The sequence below is a fragment of the Panthera onca genome, chromosome D1, assembly GCF_046562875.1.
Source record: "Panthera onca isolate mPanOnc1 chromosome D1, mPanOnc1 haplotype 2, whole genome shotgun sequence".
Lineage (NCBI taxonomy): Eukaryota > Metazoa > Chordata > Mammalia > Carnivora > Felidae > Panthera > Panthera onca.
Window position 1 is genome coordinate 51,225,207 of NC_138348.1, and position 25,126 is coordinate 51,250,332.

The 25,126-nt window shown below is 39.0% G+C and overlaps 3 protein-coding genes across 6 annotated transcripts in view; 1 reads left to right on the forward strand and 2 right to left on the reverse strand.

Annotated features, from left to right (window-relative positions):
- The window catches only part of ZNF215 (zinc finger protein 215), a 32,307-nt gene extending 27,287 nt beyond the window's left edge, over nucleotides 1-5,020 (reverse strand). For 2 of the 3 annotated variants that reach the window (XM_060605878.3, XM_078433176.2), the window contains exon 1: nucleotides 4,766-5,020. The gene's annotated coding sequence lies outside the window, so the exon portion shown is untranslated. Of the gene's footprint in view, nucleotides 1-1,483; nucleotides 1,590-4,765 lie in introns of those variants that run through there. The other variant, XM_060605876.3, reaches the window with a different exon arrangement.
- Nucleotides 1-25,126, forward strand: part of ZNF214 (zinc finger protein 214) — a 136,693-nt gene that overhangs the window by 57,738 nt on the left and 53,829 nt on the right. The window lies entirely within an intron of this gene.
- Nucleotides 7,730-8,739, reverse strand: OR2D3 (olfactory receptor family 2 subfamily D member 3). The gene has a single exon (XM_060607918.3). The coding sequence runs from the start codon at nucleotides 8,722-8,724 to the stop codon at nucleotides 7,780-7,782; it is 945 nt and encodes a 314-aa protein (XP_060463901.3). The 5' UTR covers nucleotides 8,725-8,739; the 3' UTR covers nucleotides 7,730-7,779.

Sequence of the window (25,126 nt, forward strand, 5' to 3'; positions counted from 1 at the left end):
CAGAAAACAAAAGATGAAATCAACAAGGACACAACAAATAAATCCTTAGCAAATAAGCTATATCCTTAACAGGTAAACTAAATCCTTAATCCTTAACAAACTAAAATTAAGTAATAATATAGTAGATATGAAAAATGTGCTTAGTGTGATGTAATGTAGTTTCTATTCAAGCACTTATGAAAATGTTTACAAAAGCTACTATGTATGAGGCTACAAAAAAACTCAATAAAAAGTATCTACCAGTGAACAGACTACATTTATCATCAGAATGAAAACTACAATTTGACACAAAAAACATTCTCAACTAATTCGAAATTTAAACTTTGTTTCTAAAATACACCTCAAAAGACAAAAACAATGGACATCAAAATCTATAGAGCACGGTTCAAGCTCCACTGTTAGGCAATGTCAAAGACTTACATATTGTAATTAAATAATAATGAGATAAACATTCAACTCAAAGTGAGAAAAAGCAACAAAATATACTGGGAATTTATAGGTTAAGTATATAAATTAATAAATTACTCGGTACCAATAATTATAGAGCTGGAAGGACAGAGATGTTCAGGACGACATGCTTGCATTTAAGATTTCAAAAAGGGAACAGTTTGGGTGACAGAACGTCCAAGGTACGACTGTGACTGCGAGAAGCTTAAGTGGTCTGTAAGCGATGAACACGGGAATAAACAAAGTCAAGAACTGAAGTTTAAGCTCTAGTACTAACAGACGTCTTTCAGGATGATGGTGGCAGTCAGAATGAAGCGTTAACTGTGAGCCACTACCACTGGAAGGGAGGGTTCAATAAGGCGCAGGTGACAGGAATCTGGGGCGTTAAACAAGCAGGTGACACAGGTTCAAAGGATTTTATAGCATTGAGGAAAAATGGAACAGGGGCCAATTATGTGGGCAAGGTAGCATCTGTCGGTGAAGAGGGTTGTTTTAAACCTAATAGGTAGAGGAGAAGCTTGAGTTGAAAACAGCCTTGGAGATTAGCGCAGGTAGAGGAGCAGAAAGCAGTTTGCAAATGAAGCGTCTGAAATTTGAAAGACGCCTTGAAGTTTAACTGTTTGGAGGAGTAACAAGGAATGACTGGGAAAGAAGGCAAGTGGCAATGAAGGTTTCCCTATTTTCTTTTCCAGCTGATGGATCCAGTCACACTTGGTATTTCCACGAGGAATCAATACCAGTCATTCCCGAACCCACTAATGAAGATACTTTCCCCAGGTCAAGTGCCTGCAGATTGCCCCCGTTACAGAGTGGAAGTGAGGGTTGCACTAAACGCTGCTCAGGACTGCTCTCCCACGCACCGATTTCCTTCCGCAGCCCGCGCCTTCCCCGCCACTGGTGACCCCTCCAGGTGGTCCCGCAGAGACTGCGGGGCGCGGCGCCGGAATCCTCTTAACTGCGCACAAGCCGACGCCCTCCAGCGGGATTCCCAATTCCGCGCACTCGCGTCCTCGTCGCCCGCTGACCCCGGCGATACCTGCGGGCACAGCTCCCAGCCGGCACTCTGTTCACTCACACCCAAGCGCCAGTTCCGACAGGAGCCACGGAGGTCTCTGGCCTCGCGGGCGGAAAGAGGCGGCGTGGGTAATCACGCCGGAACTAAGAAGCCGTGACCACACCCGCCTATTAAACGCCAACGCCGCCGCCCCTCTGGGTCTCCTAAACGCCAAGGCGAGCCTCGGGCGCACGCACGCGCACAGGCCCTGGGAGGAGCCCCCAGCGGCCTCTGCGGCCTCAGTCTGCAGAGTAGACTGGGGGCTTCTCCCAGTCCCTCCCCCTTCCTCAGCCCCGCCCCCTCCGTAGACTTTCGTCCAACCCCAGGGCCACGAACGAATGGATGCGGGCTTCCGGTAGGGTGGAGGCGAGGGTAAGGCGCAGGGAGAACGGCATCTCAAACATTCTTTGCTTCCCCCATCCCATCCCATCCCATCCCATCCCATCCCGGAAAAGTGTCCAAAATCTTCCTCACCTTTTCCGTGCCCCCCCCACCCCACTTGAGTGGAACCAAAAAATGTGACAGAATTTCGAAAGGATACCAATTTGTATATAACATGATTGTCACTGATTTTATTGATTCACTCATTCATTCATTCTGTTTTGCAACCAAGTAAAAAGTGTCGTGGAAGATCATGAGTTCAGTTTTGGCTGAGTTGAGTTTGAGATACTTTGTGACATCCAAGAAGCAATGTCAGATAGGCATACGGATCGAGGAGTCTGGAGACCTTAGAGGTGTCTGGGGCCAGTGGTGTAAAATTTGTGTCAATTCTGGGTAGATGATAGTTGATACTATGAGTGAGGATGACATTGTAGAAAGAACAAAAAGGAGAAAATACTAAAATGAAAGGGCCCAGGATTGAGCCCCAAAGGAAGAACTCAAAATAGTAAATCAGGGAGAGCCTCCCAGAAAAGGAGCTTTACATCTAGAGCACGAATTGACCAAAATAAAACAAAAGGGGAATTAGATATTTTTTTTGCCAACCTCCTCTGTGCTCACTACTATCATAAGCAAATTATAAATATCATCTCACTCATCACCACGACACTATAAGGTAGATATTATCATTCCCCAATCTGCTGAAACTAAAATCTGGCAAAGCTAAGCTCCAAGCTCAGATCACTTCATATTTGCATCACTGCTATTCACTCAATGTTTCAATACTTAGAGAGCCATTAGTAAGTTTTGACAGAATTGTGGAATGACATTTTCCAAGATTGGGGGTATGGTGTGTGCTATGAATTGTTTGCAATGAGGCTGACCTTTATGAAAGTCACATTAAATTAGCTAGGCAAAACCAAAATTTTAACTTGTAAGTGTTGCCAGTAAATAGGCTCGAATATAATCTATAGCTGATTAAAGAGCAGAGAAATGGAAAAAGCACAAAGTAGGAAGGAGAAGGACCAGCCTTTCTCCTCTCATACCTTTCATAGATATGAGGTTTCTGGCCACTTACCTTCAGAGGTCCACGGAAACACTGACATTGCTCTCTAATTGAATAGGGTAATTTTCAGGTTGCAGTCACCTCACTAAAGGTTTTTTTAGTTTATTTTTTAAAGTTTATTTATTTTGAGAGAGAGAGAGAGACAGAGAGGGGGGGGGAAGGGGGAGGGGTAGAGATGGAGAGGGAGAGAGAATCCCAAGCAGGCTCTGCATTGCCAGTACAGAGTCTGACACGGCTCAAGCCCACCAACAGTGAGATCATGACCTGAGCCAAAATCAAGAGTTGGTTGCTTAACTGACTGAGCCACCCAGGTGCCCCAGGTCCAGATATTTTTTAATGGAACAATCTTATGATTGTTCTTGCAATATATGACTTTTATTGTGAAGGTAAAACTAACTGGGACTTGATCCTTAAGATTCATACAGTTGTCTGCTACAGACTCCATTTCCTTCTAGCATCATGAAATCTAGGTCTTCTGAATTAGAACCTAATTCAGCATACAGAGAAAACTTAAATCAACACTTTTCCTAGGCCACACATTCATTCAGCAAATTTTTATTGAGAATATGTGACTAGTACAGACATTGTACTAGCAGTAGGGAACACATTAGTAAACACAATCAGGGGTGCCTGGGTGCCTCAGTCGGTTAAGCACCTGACTTCAGCTCAGGTCATGATCTCACAGTTCGTGGGTTCAGGCCCCTCGTCAGGCTCTGTGCTGACAGCTCGAAGCCTGGATCCTGCTTCAGATTCTGTGTCTCCCTCTCTCTCTGTCCCTCCCCCACTCATGCCCTGTCTCTCAAAAATGAATACACATTAAAAAAAAATTTAAACACAATCAGATGAGGACTGTCTTAATGCCCAACAGAAGCATTCCCTATTCTAAGCTCACTCAACTCTTCTTTGTTCTTCACTCAACATTCTGTATTCTACATATTCTCATAATGTTGTGTTATGTACATTATGAGTTATACTGGTCAGTTTGGAATGTATAGGTTGTCAAGACATTAGTGGGGGTGATTTGGTTTCATAGGCCATGGGTAATGGATATTTGTCAATTTTTGGCTTCTGATCATTTGAGTACCTTTTCCATGTTTATGGCCTTCTGTGAATCATGGGCTAGTAACAACCTATCTGCCTCCACAGAAGCTGAATACACCTGAAATTCACTTTCTTTGCCTTAATTGCAGCTATTGAATAGCATGTAACTTGGACTCAATCAATTAGATACACTCAGTCTAGACTGAATTAAGAGCTAGTGACATGAAAAAGCAAGGACAGCAAACCATTTCTTTTCTTTTTTTAGAAATAGACTTTACTTTTCAGATCAGTTTTAGACTTGCAGAAAAACTGAGAAGTGCCCTTAGTTCCTATATACCCACTTATCTTCCATTATTATTGTGGTATCTTTGTTACAATTAAGAAAATCAACATTGATATCTTATTAACAAAAATTCATACTTCATTTGGATTTTCTTTGTTGTTCTTTTCTTTCCCCTCATATCCTTTTTCTGATTCAGGATCTCATCCAGGATGCCACATTACATTTAGTTGTCATGTCTCCTTAAGGCTTCCTTGGCTGTGACAGTTTCTCAGACTTGTTTTTGATGACCTTCACATTTTTGAGGACTACTGGTCATATATTTTATAGGAAGCTCATGTATTAGAATTTGTCTGATGTTTTTCTCATGATTAGACTGAAGTTATGGGTTTAGGGAAGGACAATCACAAAGATAAAGTGCTATTTCCATCACATCATCTCAAGGGTATATATATATATATCAACGTGACTTATCACCATTGCTGTTAACCTTGATCACCTGACTGATGTAGTGCTTGTCAGCAGATAACTTCTTTTTTCTTTTTCTGTCAGTGGCAGAGGAAGCACCAACTCCCAATTTCCAGCCTCAGCGAATCAGCAGCTTCCTCTGCAGGGCCTGGGCTGATGGTGTTGGCAGATTAAAGTGCGCCATCTAGTGCTAAACGGCAGTGATGTTCTCATGACACCCATTCTGTGACAGGATTTTGGCCTGTAGTTCTGGCTGCAGGACCAGAATTACCATTGTTTCAGTATTTTTCCTTTTAGCTTAAATCACACATAGTCAGTCTCTATTACTTACAACTAAGAACCCTAATCATATATTATCTTTATTATTATTTTGGGGTGTATGCACTAAATTTTTTTCTTTAGAAGCATTCTGACAATTTATTCCCTCTCACTATAGCAGGAGATATATCAAATTTTTTGTTGGTTTGTTCATTTTGAGAGAGAGAGAGAGAGAGATAAACTTCTATTAGTAATGTGAAAAATTCCCACTGGCATCTATTTTGATGGAATGAATGGGAGCATAATTCTCTCAGCATTTGAGTTATCCATTCCTGTGTAACAAACCATCTCAAAACTTAGTGCCTTAAAACAGTAACCATTTTATTTTGCTCAGGAGTCTGTGGTTTCAGAATTTGGAGTGGGAATGGAAAGTATTGGTAATGGCAATATTAAAGACATGACCATGGAGCGAATGGCTGAGATCATTGGAGGAATGAAGATCAGGGAATTCTGAGAATACAGATATTTGAATATTTGATTTTATGTGAAAATTAGATAACTAAGATATATAACAGGAGTAGTGTCTTGGGAAAGTGACAGTGATCCAGAGCTTAAAGTCTTCAAGGAAAAGGGGGAAGTGACTTAGGAATCTAAAATAAAGTAAAAATCTCACAATCCCACTTTCTCAGCCACCCCTATTTCTTCCTTCTTCCCCATGGTGAGACTTCTCCAAATTAGTGTTCATATATTCTGTTCACATTGTCTTACTTTTCCTCCTGTTACTGAAATAGATTTCATTTAGATCATCACAGGCAGCCAAGTCACCAACTTCACATATTAGTGTTTTGTCCTTGTCTATATCACTTCAACTAGCACATTCTGTTTGAATGAGTTTCCTCTGATCCTCATGCCCAGATTGGTGTTTGTCTATTGTAGTGCACCTCCAGTAATTTTAAAAGAATAGTAACAAATGCAAAAATGTGTATTAAAACACATTATGTGTCAGTCATTGTTCTGGATGTATTGGATACAATCAGAGTTGGACATGATAAAATAAGAGCTCAATAAGTTATTTTAAAATGAATGCATGGATGCATGAATGAAAGAAATAAGAAATATAGCTACTAGATTTTATTACTTCACTGGGGAGGTCTTCTACTGAAGAGTCAGTAGTTCTTGACTCATATCCATGGTAACTGTAGAATGGTTATCATGGAATCTCCTCTAGACATGTGATTGGCTAAAAGTTGGGGAAAAATATGCAAAGGGCTGTCAGCCAGATTGTTTGGACTAAGGGTTTATGAAACCTGAAGTAGACCCCAGAATTGACCATTGTAGAGAAGTTGAGACACAGTCAGATGTGGTTATAGGCATCTAAGCCTATGAAGGGGTCAGCCTAGGATTAGTAAACTCCAATTCCTCAAATTCTAATTTCTCTTTTGCTTTTGGAAGAGATATTCATTGGGTAAATAGGGCCCTTTCAAAAGAGGCTGACCAGAATGGTTAGAGGGTGCCAAAGCACATTACATGAAGGAAATTTAAAGAAACAACTGGGTGTTTGGCTGTGAGGATTGAATTTGGGCAAGTATAGAAACTGACTTCAGTGAATTGTGGTATAGTATAATGAAAGTTGTTCTAGGACTAAAACTAAGGAAAGTGGGTTCAACATAAAGGAAAATTGATTTTGACTTACCATAAGGAAGATCTTGGTAATAGCTAAGAACTATCTATAACTGACCCTTGAACAACACAGGTTTGAATTGCATGGGTCCACTTATATATGGAGTTTTTTCAATACAGTACAGTGATGTAAAGGTATTTTCTCTTATGCTCTTCTTAATATTTTCTTTTCTCTAGCTTACTTTATTGTAAGAATAGAGTATGTAATAAATATAACATAGAAAATATGTGTTGATTGACTGTTTATGTTATTAGTAAGACTTCCAGTCAATAGTGGGCTATTAGAAGTTAAGTTTTGGGGGAGTCAAAAAGTTACATGCAGATTTTCAAATATGTGAGGATTGGCACAATCTAGTTCAAGGGTAGCTGTATAAATGAAAGAGAATAATCCAAGAGAGTAGGGAGCTATATATTCTTGTTTTGGCAAATGCTGGACAATTACTCAATAGAAATATTATAAACTGGTTTAAGTCTCAGGCCTATGTTTGGAATAAATGACTGTGAAATTCCCTTTTTACTCTGATAGTCTATGTTAATATAAAATTTGGGATGATGAGATTAAAAAACTCATTTTTTTTGAGCTTTCAAGAGAAAACATCATGAACTAGGAAGTATTTTGCTTTTGGTACCATTTTACAAGGTGAAATGCCAAGCCATGAATGATCCCAGTATTAAAGACTCTTCCAAATATATTGGTTGTTTCTATCAGAGCCTATTCCTGGAGATTTATATGACTGGGACATCTAAATCTGAAATGTCTTCGATGTTAGGGTCATGTATGCAACTCATATTAGATGTTACTTCAAATAATCCAGTTTAAACCTCTTAGATTCAATTGTGACCATGCTTAAAACATATCCATATTAGCTGAATTAACCACAAACACAAACTCCAAAATAGTACTTGATGTGTTTCATAATCAAGAAAACCTAACTTTTTATCATTTTATTTCTCCTCTGTGTTCTAGTTTAGCATGGAGTATTCATGGATTTTAGAACATGTCCTTCACTTTTATACTTCTTGAAATGATCTAATTCATAACTGCCTACCAAAAGCCTGCACCTTTTTTAAGGATGTTACCATAGTTCTAAAAGTCAAACCCAGAGATCACTGCCTCTGAAAAAAGGACTTTCTTCCAGCTAGTTTCCTGAGAGCCCCTTTGACATCCTTGTTTCTCAGGCTATAAATTATGGGGTTCAACATTGGCGTCACCACTGTATAGAACACAGATATCATTTTATCCCGCTCTTTTGTGGTCTTGGAGTTTGGCCGCATGTAGGTGAATATTCCTGACCCATAGAAGAGGACGACAACAATGAGATGGGAGCCACAGGTAGAGAAAGCCTTGAGCCTCCCCTCCCCAGACTGCATCTGGATCACAGTGGAGATAATATTCCAGTAGGAGACAAGGATCAGGCAGACAGGAGCTAAGAGGATGACCACGCCCATTGCAAAGATGGCCATTTCTGTGCTATAAGTATCTGCTGAAGCCAGCTTCAGGAGGGCAGGAGGTTCACAAAAGTAGTGATTAATAATGTTCTGTCCTTGATAGGGTATTTGGAAAGTAAAGGTGGTATCCACCAGAGACACTAGTGCCCCACTGGCCCAGGATCCTATGGCCAACTGGAGACACACCTGGTGGGTCATGATAGTAGAGTAGTGCAGGGGCTTACAGACAGCCACATACCGGTCATAAGACATCACTGCCAGCAGTGCGCACTCTGTACACCCAACCAGAAGGAAGACAATTATCTGTGTCATACATCCAAAAAAAGAAATAGTTTTCCTCTTTACAAGGAAGTGGACCAACACTTGGGGGACAATGCTAGTAGAGAAACAGAGATCTGCGAAAGAGAGGTTCCTAAGAAAAAAGTACATGGGAGTGTGAAGTCGAGAATCCATGAAGATGAGAACGATGATGAGCAGGTTTCCAAATACAGTCAAAAGATAAATGATGAGAAAAAGAGTAAATAGCAGGATTTGGGTCTGCAAGTCCTGTGAAAGGCCAAAGAAAATAAACTCAGCCACAGAGGTTTGGTTTTCCTCTCCCATGAGATTTATGTCTGTTTACCTGTTGGTACAAATAAAAAGAACAAACTTTGGGTTTGTGACATCAAGTCCTATAGAAGAGTATCATTTAAGGCTTAGTTTAAAACCAAATTGGAGGGGCGCCTGGGTGCCTCAGTGGGTTAATTAACCCTCCAACTTCGGCTCAGGCCATGATCTTGCGGTTCACAAATTGGAGCTCTGGCGTCCTTGGGCTCTATGCTGACAGCTCAGAGCCTTGAGCCTGCTTCAGATTCTGTCTCCCTCTCTCTGCCCCTCCCCCGCTCACACTGTCTCTCTCTCTCTCTCTCTCTCTCTCTCTCTCTCTCTCTCTCAAAAATAAATAAATATTTTTAAATAAATAAATAAATAAATAAATAAAGCCAAATTGGATATTTCTAGCCTTTTGCTATCCAAGTTGTTCTAGTTAATATTAAATAGAATATTGTAATTCTTATTAGGTGGTTGTAATTTAAATCCGCTTCATTTTCTTCCAAAACTCTTCTTCACAGTGCCACTTATTTATAGATAACTATGACAGTGTTTTAAAGCTTTCTTGGCTAATTCTGATATGAAGATATTAGACTTCATGTGGACTTTACTAAATGGCTCTACACATATTGTTACAAAATGACTGTGTATACTGTTAGCACTGTTATCATGTATAAAATTGCACCACTAACTGTTCAAAATACTCCATCTTTAATTATAACATATGCTTGAAAGATGAGAAACAGCTTTCAGGCATCAAACTCAATTTGACCTCTTAAAAAACAACAAATTTTTCTTGGTTTAAAAATAAAGCCTTAGCATTTCATACACTAAGGATTGTTCTATTTTAATTAAAGAGTAAAATACGAAAAGTAAAACAATTAAAAAAAACAGGAAAAATAAATTAAAATTCTTGTGATATCTAGATAGGATCAGACTGACACAAGAGCTGTCTAGGAAAACGTGAAGTTTACAACATAAACTGAAAGACTTCTGTGAGAAAATAATATCATGAATAAGATTAAAAGATAAACTATAAACTGAGGAAAATATTTGAAGGAGACATTATGTCAGACAAAAGTTAAAATACTTTATCACAGGGACATCCGGGTGGTTCAGTCAGTTAAACGTCAGACTCTTGATTTTGGCTCAGGTCATGATCTCATGGTTCGTGGGATCTAGCTGCATCAGGCAGTGTGGAGCCTGCCTGGAATTCACTCTCTCTTCCTCTCCCCTGTTCAGGTGCTCTCTGTCTCTCAAAATAAATAAACATTAAAAAATACCTTATTACATTAACATTACATATAAAACACTATGAAAATTGTTCAGTCCAAGAAATAATGGGCCAAAGACATGAAGAGACTACTTACAAAGAAGAAATGCAAAGCTGTGAAATTTAAGAAAAATACTCTATATTATTATAACTAAATAAGTACAACTACAACAATGAGGGATATATTTTTCACTTGGGAAATTAGCTAAGATTTCAACAAAACAATCACATCACAAAATAGTAACTAGTAGTTTATTGAAAATTTAACACATGACAGGCATTTAACACATGACAGACACTATTAATCTTACTTTGCAGATGAGAAAACTGAGGCACAGAAAAGTTCAGCTACATTCCCCAAATTAAACAATTAATAAATGGCAGAATTCATTAACCATATAATGAGGGTGCAGGAAAAAAAAAGACATTTTTGTACAATGCAAGTGGGTAGGAAAATTAGTCCAATCTTTCTAGAAAAAAATTTTGTCAAATATATTTTAAAATTTAAATATTCATATACTTTGACCCAGTTCTCAATAGTATGGGGGAGGAAGATATTCTTTTTTTACTAGTCTTTTCTTCCTTGTGAGGAATAATCTGACTTGTGATACTCTAGTGTGTTGCTTTGTCCATATTTACTCTTGGTTAGGGTTATTGTGCTTTAAAAGGTCATGCATGTTCTATTTTCTCACTTCTTCATGGTACTGAACTGATAAAATGGACAAAGTCCCCCTCAAGTTGTAAGGGAGGTTGAAGATTTTGAAAGACTTTAGAGGAGACTGAGTACCCCAACCCAGGCTAATCAGAGTTCTGAATTTGAGTGACATTAGGGACTAGTGCAATTAACAAAAAGCAGTGTCTTATTTTTCATGTTTCTTGTTTCTTTTCTAGAACTCTAAGGAGAGGGGGGACCTGGGTGGCTCAGTCAGTTGAATGTCTGACTCTTGATTTTGGTTCAGGTCATGATCCTGGGGTTATGGGATCAAGTCCTGGGTGGAGTTTGTGCTGAGCATGGAGCCTGCTTAAGATTCTTTCTCTCTTTCTCTCTCTCTCTCCCCCTCAGCCTCTCTCCCCCGCTAGCACTCTCTCTCTTAAAAAAAAAAAAAAAGAACTCTAAGGAAGAATGACCAGGACTAGAATATTAGTATTAGTATTAGTAGTATATTAATATTAGGAGTTCCTGAGTTCCCTAGGCCTAATATCATCTAATACCCCCAAATATTATCCCAATTTCTAAATACATTTCTAGGAATCCATTCTAAATAAATATTCTAAATTTCAGAAAAATGTTCACAAGAAAATATGTTTATTATGTTAGATAATAATGGTTAAAAACAGACACATAGACAAATGGAATAAAGAATGTAGAAATAAACCTACACATGTACAGTCAACTGATCTTTGACAAGGGTGCCAAGAATACACAATGAGCAAATGACAGTCTTTCCAATAAATGGCGTTGGGAAAACTTGATATCCACATGCAAAAGAATGAAATTGGAACTTATTTCATATCATATACAAAAATCAACTGAAAATACTTATGACCTGACACTAAAAAACTCTACAAAGACAATATAGGGAAAATTTTCTAGGCATTAGACTTGGCAATGATCTTGGATTTGACACCAAAAGCACAAGCAATAAAAGCAAAAGATAGACAAGTGAGATTAAAAACAAAAGAAAAGTAGACTAACTAAAACCTTCTGCACAGCAAAGGAAAAAATCAACAAAGTGAAAAGGCAACCTATCAAATGGGAGAAAATATTTGCAAACCATATATCTGATAAAGGGTTAATACCTGAATATACAAGGAACTCATACAACTCAATGACAAAAAAGCAAATAATCCAATTTTTAAAATGGACAAGAAAACTGAATAAACATTTCTCCAGAGAAGATATACAAATGGCCAACCGGTACAGGAAAAGTTGTACATCATCACTAATCATCATGAAAGTGTAAATCAAAACCACAATGAAATATTACATTACCCCTATTAGGATGGTTATTATAAAAGGGTTGGAAAAAAGACCCCAGAAGTTAACTAGTGTTGACAAGGATGTGGAGAAAAGAAAATCCTTGTACGTTGTTAGTGGGAGTGTAAATTTGTACAACCACTATGAAAAACAGTTTGGAGGTTTCTCAAAAAATTAAAAATAGAACTATCATATGATCCAGCAATTTCACTTCTGGGTTTATGTCAGAAGAAATTGAAATCAAGAAATATCTGAACTCCCATGTTCATTACAGCATTATTCATAATAGTCAAGACAGAAGCAATTTAAGCGTCCACTGACAAATGGATAAAGTAAATGTTGAATATACATACAATAGAATATTATTCAGCCTTAAAAAAGAAGGAAATCATGCCATTTGTGACAACATGGATGAACCTGGAGGACATTATCCTAAGTGAAGTAAGCCAGATACATAAGGATAAAGAGTTAAAAAACAAACGAAAAAAGGACAAATGCTACATGATATCACTTGTGTAAAATAGTCAAACTCATAGAAGCAGAGTGGTGTGATCATTGCCAGGGGCTTGAGGAAGGAGGTAATTATTAGTCAAATTAGGTATTAGTCAAAGGATACTAAGTTTCAGTTATGTAAAATGAGTAAGTCCTAGAAATGTACTGTACAGCAGAGTGCCTATAGTTATTCAAAGAATAACTATTCCTCTCCCTCAATTATTTCTGAAATTCCAAAGGTAATATAATAACTTTTCTCATCACTATCAATAATGTAGTGTTTGTTATTTTCTTTTTTCCTTGACTTTATTGTCTAGCTGTTATTGAATACTACTATTTCTTCTCTTCCCAACAGAGGATGATTGATTTCATTAATAATAATAATGTCAGTCATCTTCCACTGGTACTTACAAAAAGTGGTTTTGCTAATGCCTTAGGGACCAATGTTAATATATGTTTTCAAAATGCACAGAAAGAAAGAACTTTCAAAAATTTATTTTTAAAAGTTTATTTATTTTTTATTTTCTTGAGGGGAAAAGGGAGAGAGAGAGGGAAAAAGAGAATCTTAAGAAAGCTCTATGCCCAGCGCAGAGCCCAACATGGGGCTCAATCTCACAAATGTGAGATCATGACCTGAGCCAAAATCAAGAGTCAGACACTTAACCAACTGAGCCACCAAGGCGCCCCATTTTTTTTCTTTTTTAATGTTTTTGTTCTTTAATAGGCTATCTATTACCAATATAGGAAAAATATAAAAATGGGTAAATCTATATAGCACTTAATTGAGGATGCTCTAAACTAAAGTCACTTTATTGCATCTGCTTTCAGTCTTGATAAAGTAACTGCTATAGGACTAGCTCTCTTGCTAGAAGCAAATATAAAACAAAATATGGAACAACTATATTCAGACATTGGATAATAGCCAGTTCAGAATGTAATCCTGTATAGCAAGGAAGCAAATAAGGTGAGTTTCATGGTCACATTAACTTTATGCTTAGAGGCACTTTCAGAACCACAGTCCATGCAGCTGGAGCCTAAGCAGAACATGATGGCCTTACTGAGCTGAGGAGACAGAGACCCATAAATGATAGTGCCAAAGCATTTGGAAATTGTGAAAGAGCATCAGAAAGGAAGTAGTTGTACAGTAAAGGCACTTTAGGAATCTGAACAAGTCTTGGCTGCATAATAAGCAAAGCAAGCATAGGATAAGACAGGGAAAACGCCTGAAAAAACAACTATTAGGGGCCAGGTAAAGCAGCAAGATTTTGGAATTCCAGCCATCCAAAATTGAGGGGCTTCATGGAAAACTCTTGGCAATGAGTTGCTCAGTGAGTTGCTTCTGGCAATGAGACCTCTCAGAGGACAGGTCTTAGGAATAAGCTATGATAAGTTAAAAATGCATTTTATAAACCCCAACATATAAAACAATAGTTATAGCAAAAAAATCAAACAGAATATATAAAATGGAATTGTAAACATACTCAATTAAACAGAAGGCAAAAAAAGATGAAAAGAACAAGGAATACACGGGAAAAATAGAAAAGCAAATACAAGATAATAGACTTAAACCTAATTGTATTCATAATACATGAAAAGTAAATGGATAAAACATTCTTATTAAAAGGGAGAGATTGAGAGCTTGGGAAGATGGCAAAGTAAGAGGACCCTAAGCTCACCTTATCCCATGGATACAACTAGATAACATTCACATCAATGTAAATAACCCAGACAATGACCTGAAGACCAGAACAAACTCCACAACTGAAGACAGAAAAAGGGCCAAATTGAAGGAGGTAGGAAGGGTGAAGACATACTTTGAGAATGAAATAGACCATGGCAGTCTGCAGTGGGTAGGTAGCCAATGGCATGGAGAAGGGCAAAAAACAGATGTCACATCTGGGAGCCTGCACCGAGGAAGATGAATCCCTATAACATTTGGCTCTGAAAGTGAGAGGGACCAAACCTTGTGAGTTCTTATAACCAGCAAGACTTAAAGTCTTATATTTAAAAAAAATCAGAAGACTCAGCTCTGGGAGAGCCCAGAGTGTGTTAGGAAGTGGAGTCCTGCCCTTAAAGAGATAGCACAACAAACAGCCAGGGAAGATACAGCATGGAAGCAGTAGTTTGAAAAATGCTGGGGGCAGATGGGAGGGAGAGTAATTTACTCTGTCTCAGATGGCACAGATAGGCAGGGATCACAGGGAGACCCCTCCAGGAACAAAGGAGCTGGCAGGCACCATTTCCCTCCTTTGCCCTCCCCAGCATAAACAAAGGGCCACCTGCAAGAACCAGCACAGTGCTGACACTTACTAACTTGGTTATACCAAGCCTCACCCCCACTCCCACTTTGGCAGATCCATTCTTCCCAGTCACGCTTGCCTTAGTCCTGGCTCTATGGGTTCCCTCCCCCAAAAGACCAGCACAAACCCCACCAATGCCACATCTCTGGACCTACGTATTTTGCAGGATTTCATTTCTGGCAGCAGCAGCAGCAGATCTCATTTTGCAAGTAGACCAGTGCACACCTTGTTAAAAATGTGCCCCACTTGTCTAGGGACAAAATACTGCATACAACAGACAAAGATAGCCTCTGCAGACAACTGGACTGAAGAAAAAAGTGGTCAGGACTCAATAGCAGGTCATATGCAACACACATAGGAGACACTTCCTGAAGCACCAGCAAGAACAGGTCTGTCTGGAAGAACAGGAGACACTGCATTGCAGGACACTATAGGATCTAGTTGACTTTCCTAACACACAGAAACAGACACAGAGAGTTAGACAAAATGAAGAGACATCAGAATACGTCCCAAAGAAACAAATAAACAAACAAACAAACAAGACAAAATCACAGCAAAAGACTTCAGCAAAATAGATATAAGTAATAGGCCAGAGAAAGAATTTAAAGTAATGATTATAAAGATACTCACTGGACTTGAGAAAGGAGTGGAGGACATCAGTGAGACCCTTAAGAAACAGATAAAAAAGAACCAATCAGATATGAAGAACACAATAAATGAGATTTAAAATATACTTAATGGAATAAATAGCAGTCTAGAGGAGAAGAGAAACAAATTAATGACCCATAAGACAGAGTAATGGAAAGTAATCAAACAGAGAAAATGAGAAAAAAAGAGAACAGACATAGGGAATCAGTGACTCCATGAAGCCTAATAACATTTACATTATAGGGATTACAGAAGGAGGAAAGAGAGAAAAGGGGGCAGAGCATTAATTGAAAAAGTAATAGCTGAAAACTTCCCATTTCTGGGGAAGGAAACAGAAATCCAGATCCAGGAGGCACAGAGTTTCCCCCAACAAAATCAACCAAAAGAGGTCTGCAATAAGACACATAGTAATTAAAATGACAAAAAGTGTAGTAAAGAGAAAAATTTTAAAGCAGCAAAAGAAAAGAAGACAGTTACATACCAGGGAAACCCCATTAAGCTATCAGCAGATTTTTCAGCAGAAACTTTACAGGTGAGAAGGGAGTGGCTAATATATTCAAAGTGCTGAAAAGAAAAAATCTGCAGCCAAGAATATTCTATCCAGCAAGATTATCATTCAAAATAGAAGGGGAGATAGAGTTTCTCAGACAAACAAAAATTAAAAGAGTTCATAACCACTAAACTACCCCTGCAAGAATCATTAAAAGGTACTCCTTGAGTGGAAAGGAAAGGCCATAAGTGAGAATATAAAAAGCAGGAAGCACAAAAGCAGTAAAAATAAGTATGTCTGTAAAAATCAGTCAAGGGATTCACAAAATAAAAGGTTGTAAACTATGACATCATATACCCAAAACGTGGTGGAGAGAGGACTAAAGAATGAATTCAAACTTAAGCAAACATCAAGTTAATATAAACCGCTCTATGCAGAAGATGTTATATACAAACCAAATTGTAACCACAAAGCAAAAAATAGAGAGAAAGGAATCTGAGTACATCACTAAAGAGAGCAAACAAACCATGAAAGAGAACAAGAGAAGAAATATCAGAGAAAAACTACAAAAACAACCACAAAACAAGTAACAAAGTGACAATAAATACATATCTATTAATAATTACTTTTAATGTAAATGGACTAAATGCTCCAATCAAAAGACATAGGATGACAGAGTAGATAAAAAACCAAGACCCATCTCTATGTTGCCTACAAAAGACTCATTTCAGACCTAAAGACACAGGCAGATTGAAAGTGAATAGATACAGGGTGCCTGGGTGGCTCAGTTGGTTAAGCATCAGCTTAACTTTCAGCTCAGGTCATGATCTCACAGTTGGTGATTTCAAGCCCCGTGTTGGGCTCTGTGCTGACAGCTCAGAGCCTGGAGCCTGGAGCCTGCTAAGAATTTTGTGTCTCCCTCTCTCTCTGCCCCTCCCCTGCTCATGCTCTGTTTCTCTCTCTTTCAAAATGTTTTATTTAAAACATATTGTTTTTTAAGTTTATTTCTTTATTTTGAGAGAGAGAGAGAGAAAGAGAGCAAGTAGTGGAGGGGCAGAGAGAGAGAGAGAGAGAGAGAGAGAGAGAGAATCTCAAGAAGGCTCTGACTGTCAGCATAGGCCTGACATGGGGCTCGATTCCAAGACCCTGGGATCATGACTGGAGACAAAATCAAGAGTCAGACACTTAACTGAATGAGCCACCAAGGTGCCCCAAAAATAAATAAAACATTTAAAAAAAAATTAAAAATAAAAAAGAAAGTGAATAGATGGAAAATCATTTATCATGCAAATTAAAGTACAAAGAAAGACAGAGTAGCAGTACTTGTATCAGACAAAATAGACTTGAAAACAAAGACTTTAACTACAGACCAAGAAAGATAGATCATTGGATAGATGATCCAAACCTAAAATCAACAAGGTAACAGTGGCTTTCAATGTCACAGTGGACCAGATGGATCTAAAAGATATATTCAGAACATTCTATCCTAAAACAGAAGAATACACATCATTTTAAAGTGCATATGAAACATTCTCCAGGATAGGTCACTCACCTATTAGGCTACAAAATAAGTCAATAAATTCAAAAACACTGAAGTCATACTATACATCTTTCCAACCACAATACTTTGAAACTAGAAATAAAATAAAATATTTAGAAAGAGCACAAATACATGGAGGATAAACAGCACATTACTAAACAATGAATGGGTCAACCAAGAAATCAAAGAGGAAATATAAAAAATACATGGAGACAAAAGAAAATGAAAACACAAATGTCGGAAATCTTTGAGATGCAGTAAAAGCTTTTCTAAGAGGGAAGTTTATAGCAATACAGGTCTACCTCAAAAAGCAAGAAAAATATCAAATAAACAACATAATCTTACACCTAAAGGAGCTAGCAAATGAACAATAAATGAGCTTAAAGCCAGCAGAAGAGGTGAAATAATAAAGATTAGAGCAGAAATAAATGACATAGAAACAACAACAACAACAACAAAAAAACACCAATAGAACAGATCAATGAAACCAGGAGCTGGTTCTTTGAAAAAATTAATAAAATTGACAAGTATCTAGAAAGACTTATCAAAAAGAAAAAAACAAAGGACTCAAATAAATAAAATAACAAATGAGAGAGGAGAAATAACAAATGACACCACAGAAATACAAACAATTATAAGAGAATGTTATGAAAAATTATATGCCAACAAGTTAGACAACCTAGAAGAAACAGAAAAATTCCTAGAAACATATAACCTCCCAAAACTAAATCAGGAAGAAATAGAAAATTTGAAAAGATTATCAGCAATGAAATTGAATCAATAATCAGAATACTCCCAACCCCATCAACTGATGAATGGATAAAGAAATTGTGGTTTATATACACAATGGAGTACTATGTGGCAATGAGAAAGAATGAAATATGGCCCTCTGTAGCAACATGGATGGAATTGGAGAGTGTTATGCTAAGTGAAATAAGCCATACAGAGAAAGACAGATACCATATGTTTTCACTCTCATATGGATCCTGAGAAACTTAACAGAAACCCATGGGGGAGAGGAAGGAAAAAAAAGAAAAAAAAGAGGTCAGAGTGGGAGAGAGAGCCAAAGCATAAGAGACTGTTAAAAACTAAGAACAAACTGAGGGTTGATGGGGGGGTGGGAGGGAGGGGAGGGTGGGTAATGGGCATTGAAGAGGGCATCTTTTGGGATGAGCACTGGGTGTTGTATGGAAACTAATTTGACAATAAATTTCATATAATAAAAAATAAAAAAATAAAAAATAAATAAAAAAATAAAAACAGCAAAAAAAAAAAAAAAAAATACTCCCAACAAACAAAAGTCCAGGACCAGACGCTTTCACAGATGAATTCTACACAAATATTTAAAGAAGAGTTAATGCCCATTCTTCTCAAACTATTCTGAAAACTAAAGGAGGAAGGAAAGCTTCCAAATTCATTCTATGAAGGCAACATTACCCTGATACCAAAACCAGATAAAGACACTACAAAGAAAGCAAACTATATAGGGCCAATACATCTGATGCACATAGATGCACAAATCCTCAAAATACTAGAAATTGTATCCAACAATACATTTAAAAAATCTTTCACTACAATCAAATGGCATTTATTCCTGGGATGCAAGGATGGTTCAGTATTCACAACTCAACCAACGTGACACATCACATCAACAAGAGAAAGAATAAAAACCATATGACCATTTCAGTAGATGCAGAAAAAGTATTCGACAAAGTACAACATCCATTCATGATAAAATCCCTCAACAAAGTAGGTTTAGAGGGACTCTACCTCAAAATAATAAGGGCCATGTATGAAAAACTCATAGCAAAGATGGCGACATAGGAGGATGCTGGGCTCACCGCGCGTCCTGCTGATCACTTAGATTCCACCTACACCTGCCTAAATAACCCAGAAAACCACCAGAGGATTAGCAGAACGGAGTCTCCAGAGCCAAGCGCAGACGAGAGGCCCACAGAAGAGGGTAGGAAGGGCGAGGCAGTGCACGCTCCATGGACTGGTGGGAGGGAGCCGGGGCGGAGGGGCAGCCTGCCAGCCAAGCAGAGGCCCCGAGTCTGGCTGGCAAAAGCGGAGGGGCCGGACGGACTGTGTTCCGACAGCAAGCAAGACTTAGCGTCTGGGAGGTCATAAGTTAACAGCTCTGCTCGGAAAGCGGGAAGGCTGGAGGACAAAGGGAGGGAGAGCTGTTGAGCCCCCGGACGACAGAGCTCAGTTTGGTGGGGAACAAAGGCGCTCACCAGCGCCATCTCCCTCGCCCATCCCCCAGCCAAAATCCCAAAGGGAACCAGTTCCTGCCAGGGAGCCTGCTCGCTCCTCCGCGCAAACACCCAACTCTGTGCTTCTGCGGAGCCAAACCTCCCACAGCGGATCTGACTCCCTCCCGCTGCCACAGGGCCCCTCCTGAAGTGGATCACCTAAGGAGAAGCGAGCTAAGCCTGCCCCTCCTGCCCACATGCACCTTGCCTACCCACCCCAGCTAATACGCCAGATCCCCAGCACCACAAGCCTGGCAGTGTGCAAGTAGCCCAGACGGGCCACACCACCCCACAGTGAATCCCGCCCCTAGGAGAGGGGAAGAGAAGGCACACACCAGTCTGACTGTGGCCCCAGCGGTGGGCTGGGGGCAGACATCAGGTCTGACTGCGGCCCCGCCCACCAACTCCAGTTATACACCACAGCACAGGGGAAGTGCCCTGCAGGTCCCCACCACTCCAGGGACTATCCAAAATGACCAAACGGAAGAATTCCCCTCAGAAGAATCTCCAGGAAATAACAACAGCTAATGAACTGATCAAAAAGGATTTGAATAATATAACAGAAAGTGAATTTAGAATAATAGTCATAAAATTAATCGCTGGGCTTGAAAACAATATAGAGGACATCAGAGAATCTCTTGCTACAGAGATCAAGGGACTAAGGAACAGTCACGAGGAGTTGAAAAACGCTTTAAACGAAATGCAAAACAAAATGGAAACGATGACGGCTCGGATTGAAGAGGCAGAGGAGAGAATAGGTGAACCAGAAGATAAAGTTATGGAAAAAGAGGAAGCTGAGAAAAAGAGAGATAAAAAAAATCCAGGAGTATGAGGGGAGAATTAGAGAACTAAGTGATACACTAAAAAGAAATAATATACGCATAATTGGTGTCCCAGAGGAGGAAGAGAGAGGGAAAGGTGCTGAAGGGCTACTTGAAGAAATAATAGCTGAGAACTTCCCTGAACTGGGGAAGGAAAAAGGCATTGAAATTCAAGAGGCACAGAGAACTCCCTTCAGACACAACTTGAATCGATCTTCTGCACGACATATCATAGTGAAACTGGCAAAATACAAGGATAAAGAGAAAATTCTGAAAGCAGCAAGGGATAAACGTGCCCTCACATATAAAGGGAGATCTATAAGACTTGTGACTGATCTCTCTTTTGAAACTTGGCAGGCCAGAAGGATTGGCACGAGATCTTCAGTGTGCTAAACAGAAAAAATATGCAGCCGAGGATCCTTTATCCAGCAAGTCTGTCATTTAGAATAGAAGGAGAGATAAAGGTCTTCCCAAACAAACAAAAACTGAAGGAATTTGTCACCACGAAACCAGCCCTACAAGAGATCCTAAGGGGGATCCTGTGAGACAAAGTACCAGAGACATCACTACAAGCATAAAACATACAGACATCACAATGACTCTAAACCCGTATCTTTCTATAATAACACTGACTGTAAATGGATTAAATGCGCCAACCAAAAGACATAGGGTATCAGAATGGATAAAAAAACAAGACCCCTGTATTTGTTGTCTACAAGAGACTCATTTTAGATCTGAGGACACCTTTAGATTGAGAGTGAGGGGATGGAGAACTATTTATCATGCTACTGGAAGCCAAAAGAAAGCTGGAGTAGCCATACTTAGATCAGACAAACTAGACTTTAAATTAAAGGCTGTAACAAGAGATGAAGAAGGGCATCATATAATAATTACAGGGTCTATCCATCAGGAAGAGCTAACAGTTATAAATGTCTATGCGCCGAATACCGGAGCCCCAAAAATATATAAAACAATTACTCATAAACATAAGCAACCTTATTGATAAGAATGTGGTCATTGCAGGGGACTTTAACACTCCACTTACAGAAATGGATAGATCATCTAGACACACGGTCAATAAAGAAACAAGGGCCCTGAATGATACATTGGATCAGATGGACTTGACAGATATATTTAGAACTCTGCATCCCAAAGCAACAGAATGTACTTTCTTCTCGAGTGCACATGGAACATTCTCCAAGATAGATCATATACTGGGTCACAAAACAGCCCTTCATAAGTTTACAAGAATTGAAATTATACCATGCATACTTTCAGACCACAATGCTATGAAGCTTGAAATCAACCACAGGAAAAAGTCTGGAAAACCTCCAAAAGCATGGAGGTTAAAGAACACCCTACTAACGAATGAGTGGGTCAACCAGGCAATTAGAGAAGAAATTAAAAAATATATGGAAACAAACGAAAATGAAAATACAACAATCCAGACGCTTTGGGATGCAGCGAAGGCAGTCCTGAGAGGAAAATACATCGCAATCCAGGCCTATCTCAAGAAACAAGAAAAATCCCAAATACAAAATCTAACAGCACACCTAAAGGAAATAGAAGCAGAACAGCAAAGGCAGCCTAAACCCAGCAGCAGAAGAGAAATAATAAAGATCAGAGCAGAAATAAACAATATAGAACCTAAAAAAACGGTAGAGCAGATCAACGAAACCAAGAGTTGGTTTTTTGAAAAAATAAACAAAATTGACAAACCTCTAGCCAGGCTTCTCAAAAAGAAAAGGGAGATGACCCAAATAGATAAAATCATGAATGAAAATGGAATTATTACAACCAATCCCTCAGAGATACAAACAATTATCAGGGAATACTGTGAAAAACTATATGCCAACAAATTGGACAACCTGGAAGAAATGGACAAATTTCTAAACACCCACACTCTTCCAAAACTCAATCAGGAGGAAATAGAAAGCTTGAACAGACCCATAACCAGTGAAGAAATTGAATCGGTTATCAAAAATCTCCCAACAAATAAGAGTCCAGGGCCAGATGGCTTCCCAGGGGAGTTCTACCAGATGTTTAAAGCAGAGATAATACCTATCCTTCTCAAGCTATTCCAAGAAATAGAAAGGGAAGGAAAACTTCCAGACTCATTCTATGAAGCCAGTATTAGTTTGATTCCTAAACCAGACAGAGACCCAGTAAAAAAAGAGAACTACAGGCCAATATCCCTGATGAATATGGATGCAAAAATTCTCAATAAGATACTAGCAAATCGAATTCAACAGCATATAAAAAGAATTATTCACCATGATCAAGTGGGATTCCTTCCTGGGATGCAGGGCTGGTTCAACATTCACAAATCAATCAACATGATACATCACATTAATAAAAGAAAAGATAAGAACCATATGATCCTGTCAATCGATGCAGAAAAGGCCTTTGACAAAATCCAGCACCCTTTCTTAATAAAAACCCTTGAGAAAGTCGGGATAGAAGGAACATACTTAAAGATCATAAAAGCCATTTATGAAAAGCCCACAGCTAACATCATCCTCAATGGGGAAAAACTGAGAGCTTTTTCCCTGAGATCAGGAACACGACAGGGATGCCCACTCTCACCGCTGTTGTTTAACATAGTGCTGGAAGTTCTAGCATCAGCAATCAGACAACAAAAGGAAATCAAAGGCATCAAAATTGGCAAAGATGAAGTCAAGCTTTCGCTTTTTGCAGATGACATGATATTATACATGGAAAATCCGATAGACTCCACCAAAAGTCTGCTAGAACTGATACATGAATTCAGCAAAGTTGCAGGATACAAAATCAATGTACAGAAATCAGTTGCATTCTTATACACTAACAATGAAGCAACAGAAAGACAAATAAAGAAACTGATCCCATTCACAATTGCACCAAGAAGCATAAAATACCTAGGAATAAATCTAACCAAAGATGTAAAAGATCTGTATGCTGAAAACTATAGAAAGCTTATGCAGGTAATTGAAGAAGATATAAAGAAATGGAAAGACATTCCCTGCTCATAGATTGGAAGAATAAATATTGTCAAAATGTCAATACTACCCAAAGCTATCTACACATTCAATGCAATCCCAATCAAAATTGCACCAGCATTCTTCTTGAAACTAGAACAAGCAATCCTAAAATTCATATGGAACCACAAAAGGCCCCGAATAGCCAAAGTAACTTTGAAGAAGAAGACCAAAGCAGGAGGCATCACAATCCCAGACTTTAGCCTCTACTACAAAGCTGTAATCATCAAGACAGCATGGTATTGGCACAAAAACAGACACATAGACCAATGGAATAGAATAGAAACCTCAGAACTAGACCCACAAACGTATGGCCAACTCATCTTTGACAAAGCAGGAAAGAACATCCAATGGAAAAAAGACAGTCTCTTTAACAAATGGTGCTGGGAGAACTGGGCAGCAACATGCAGAAGGTTGAAACTAGACCACTTTCTCACACCATTCACAAAAATAAACTCAAAATGGATAAAGGACCTGAATGTGAGACAGGAAACCATCAAAACCCTAGAGGAGAAAGCAGGAAAAGACCTCTCTGACCTCAGCTGTAGCAATCTCTTACTCGACACATCCCCAAAGGCAAGGGAATTAAAAGCAAAAGTGAATTACTGGGACCTTATGAAGATAAAAAGCTCCTGCACAGCAAAGGAAACAACCAACAAAACTAAAAGGCAACCAACGGAATGGGAAAAGATATTTGCAAATGACATATCGGACAAAGGGCTAGTATCCAAAATCTATAAAGAGCTCACCAAACTCCACACCCGAAAAACAAATATCCCAGTGAAGAAATGGGCAGAAAACATGAATAGACACTTCTCTAAAGAAGACATCCGGATGGCCAACAGGCACATGAAAAGTTGCTCAACGTCGCTCCTTATCAGGGAAATACAAATCAAAACCACACTCAGATATCACCTCATGCCAGTCAGAGTGGCCAAAATGAACAAATCAGGAGACTATAGGTGCTGGAGAGGATGTGGAGAAACGGGAACCCTCTTGCACTGTTGGTGGGAATGCAAATTGGTGCAGCCGCTCTGGAAAACAGTATGCAGGTTCCTCAAAAAATTAAAAATAGACCTACCCTATGACCCAGCAATAGCACTGCTAGGAATTTACCCAAGGGATACAGGAGTACTGATGCATAGGGGCACGTGTACCCCAATGTTTATAGCAGCACTCTCAACAATAGCCAAATTATGGAAAGAGCCTAAATGTCCATCAACTGATGAATGGATAAAGAAATTGTGGTTTATATACACAATGGAATACTACGTGGCAATGAGAAAGAATGAAATATGGCCTTTTGTAGCAACGTGGATGGAACTGGAGAGTGTGATGCTAAGTGAAATGAGCCATACAGAGAAAGACAGATACCATATGGTTTCACTCTTATGTGGATCCTGAGAAACTTAACAGAAACCCATGGGGGAGGGGAAGGAAAAAAAAAAAAAAGAGGTTAGAGTGGGAGAGAGCCAAAGCATAAGAGACTATTAAAAACTGAGAACAAACTGAGGGTTGATGGGGGGTGGGAAGGAGGGGAGGGTGGGTGATGGGTATTGAGGAGGGCACCTTTTGGGATGAGCACTGGGTGTTGTATGGAAAC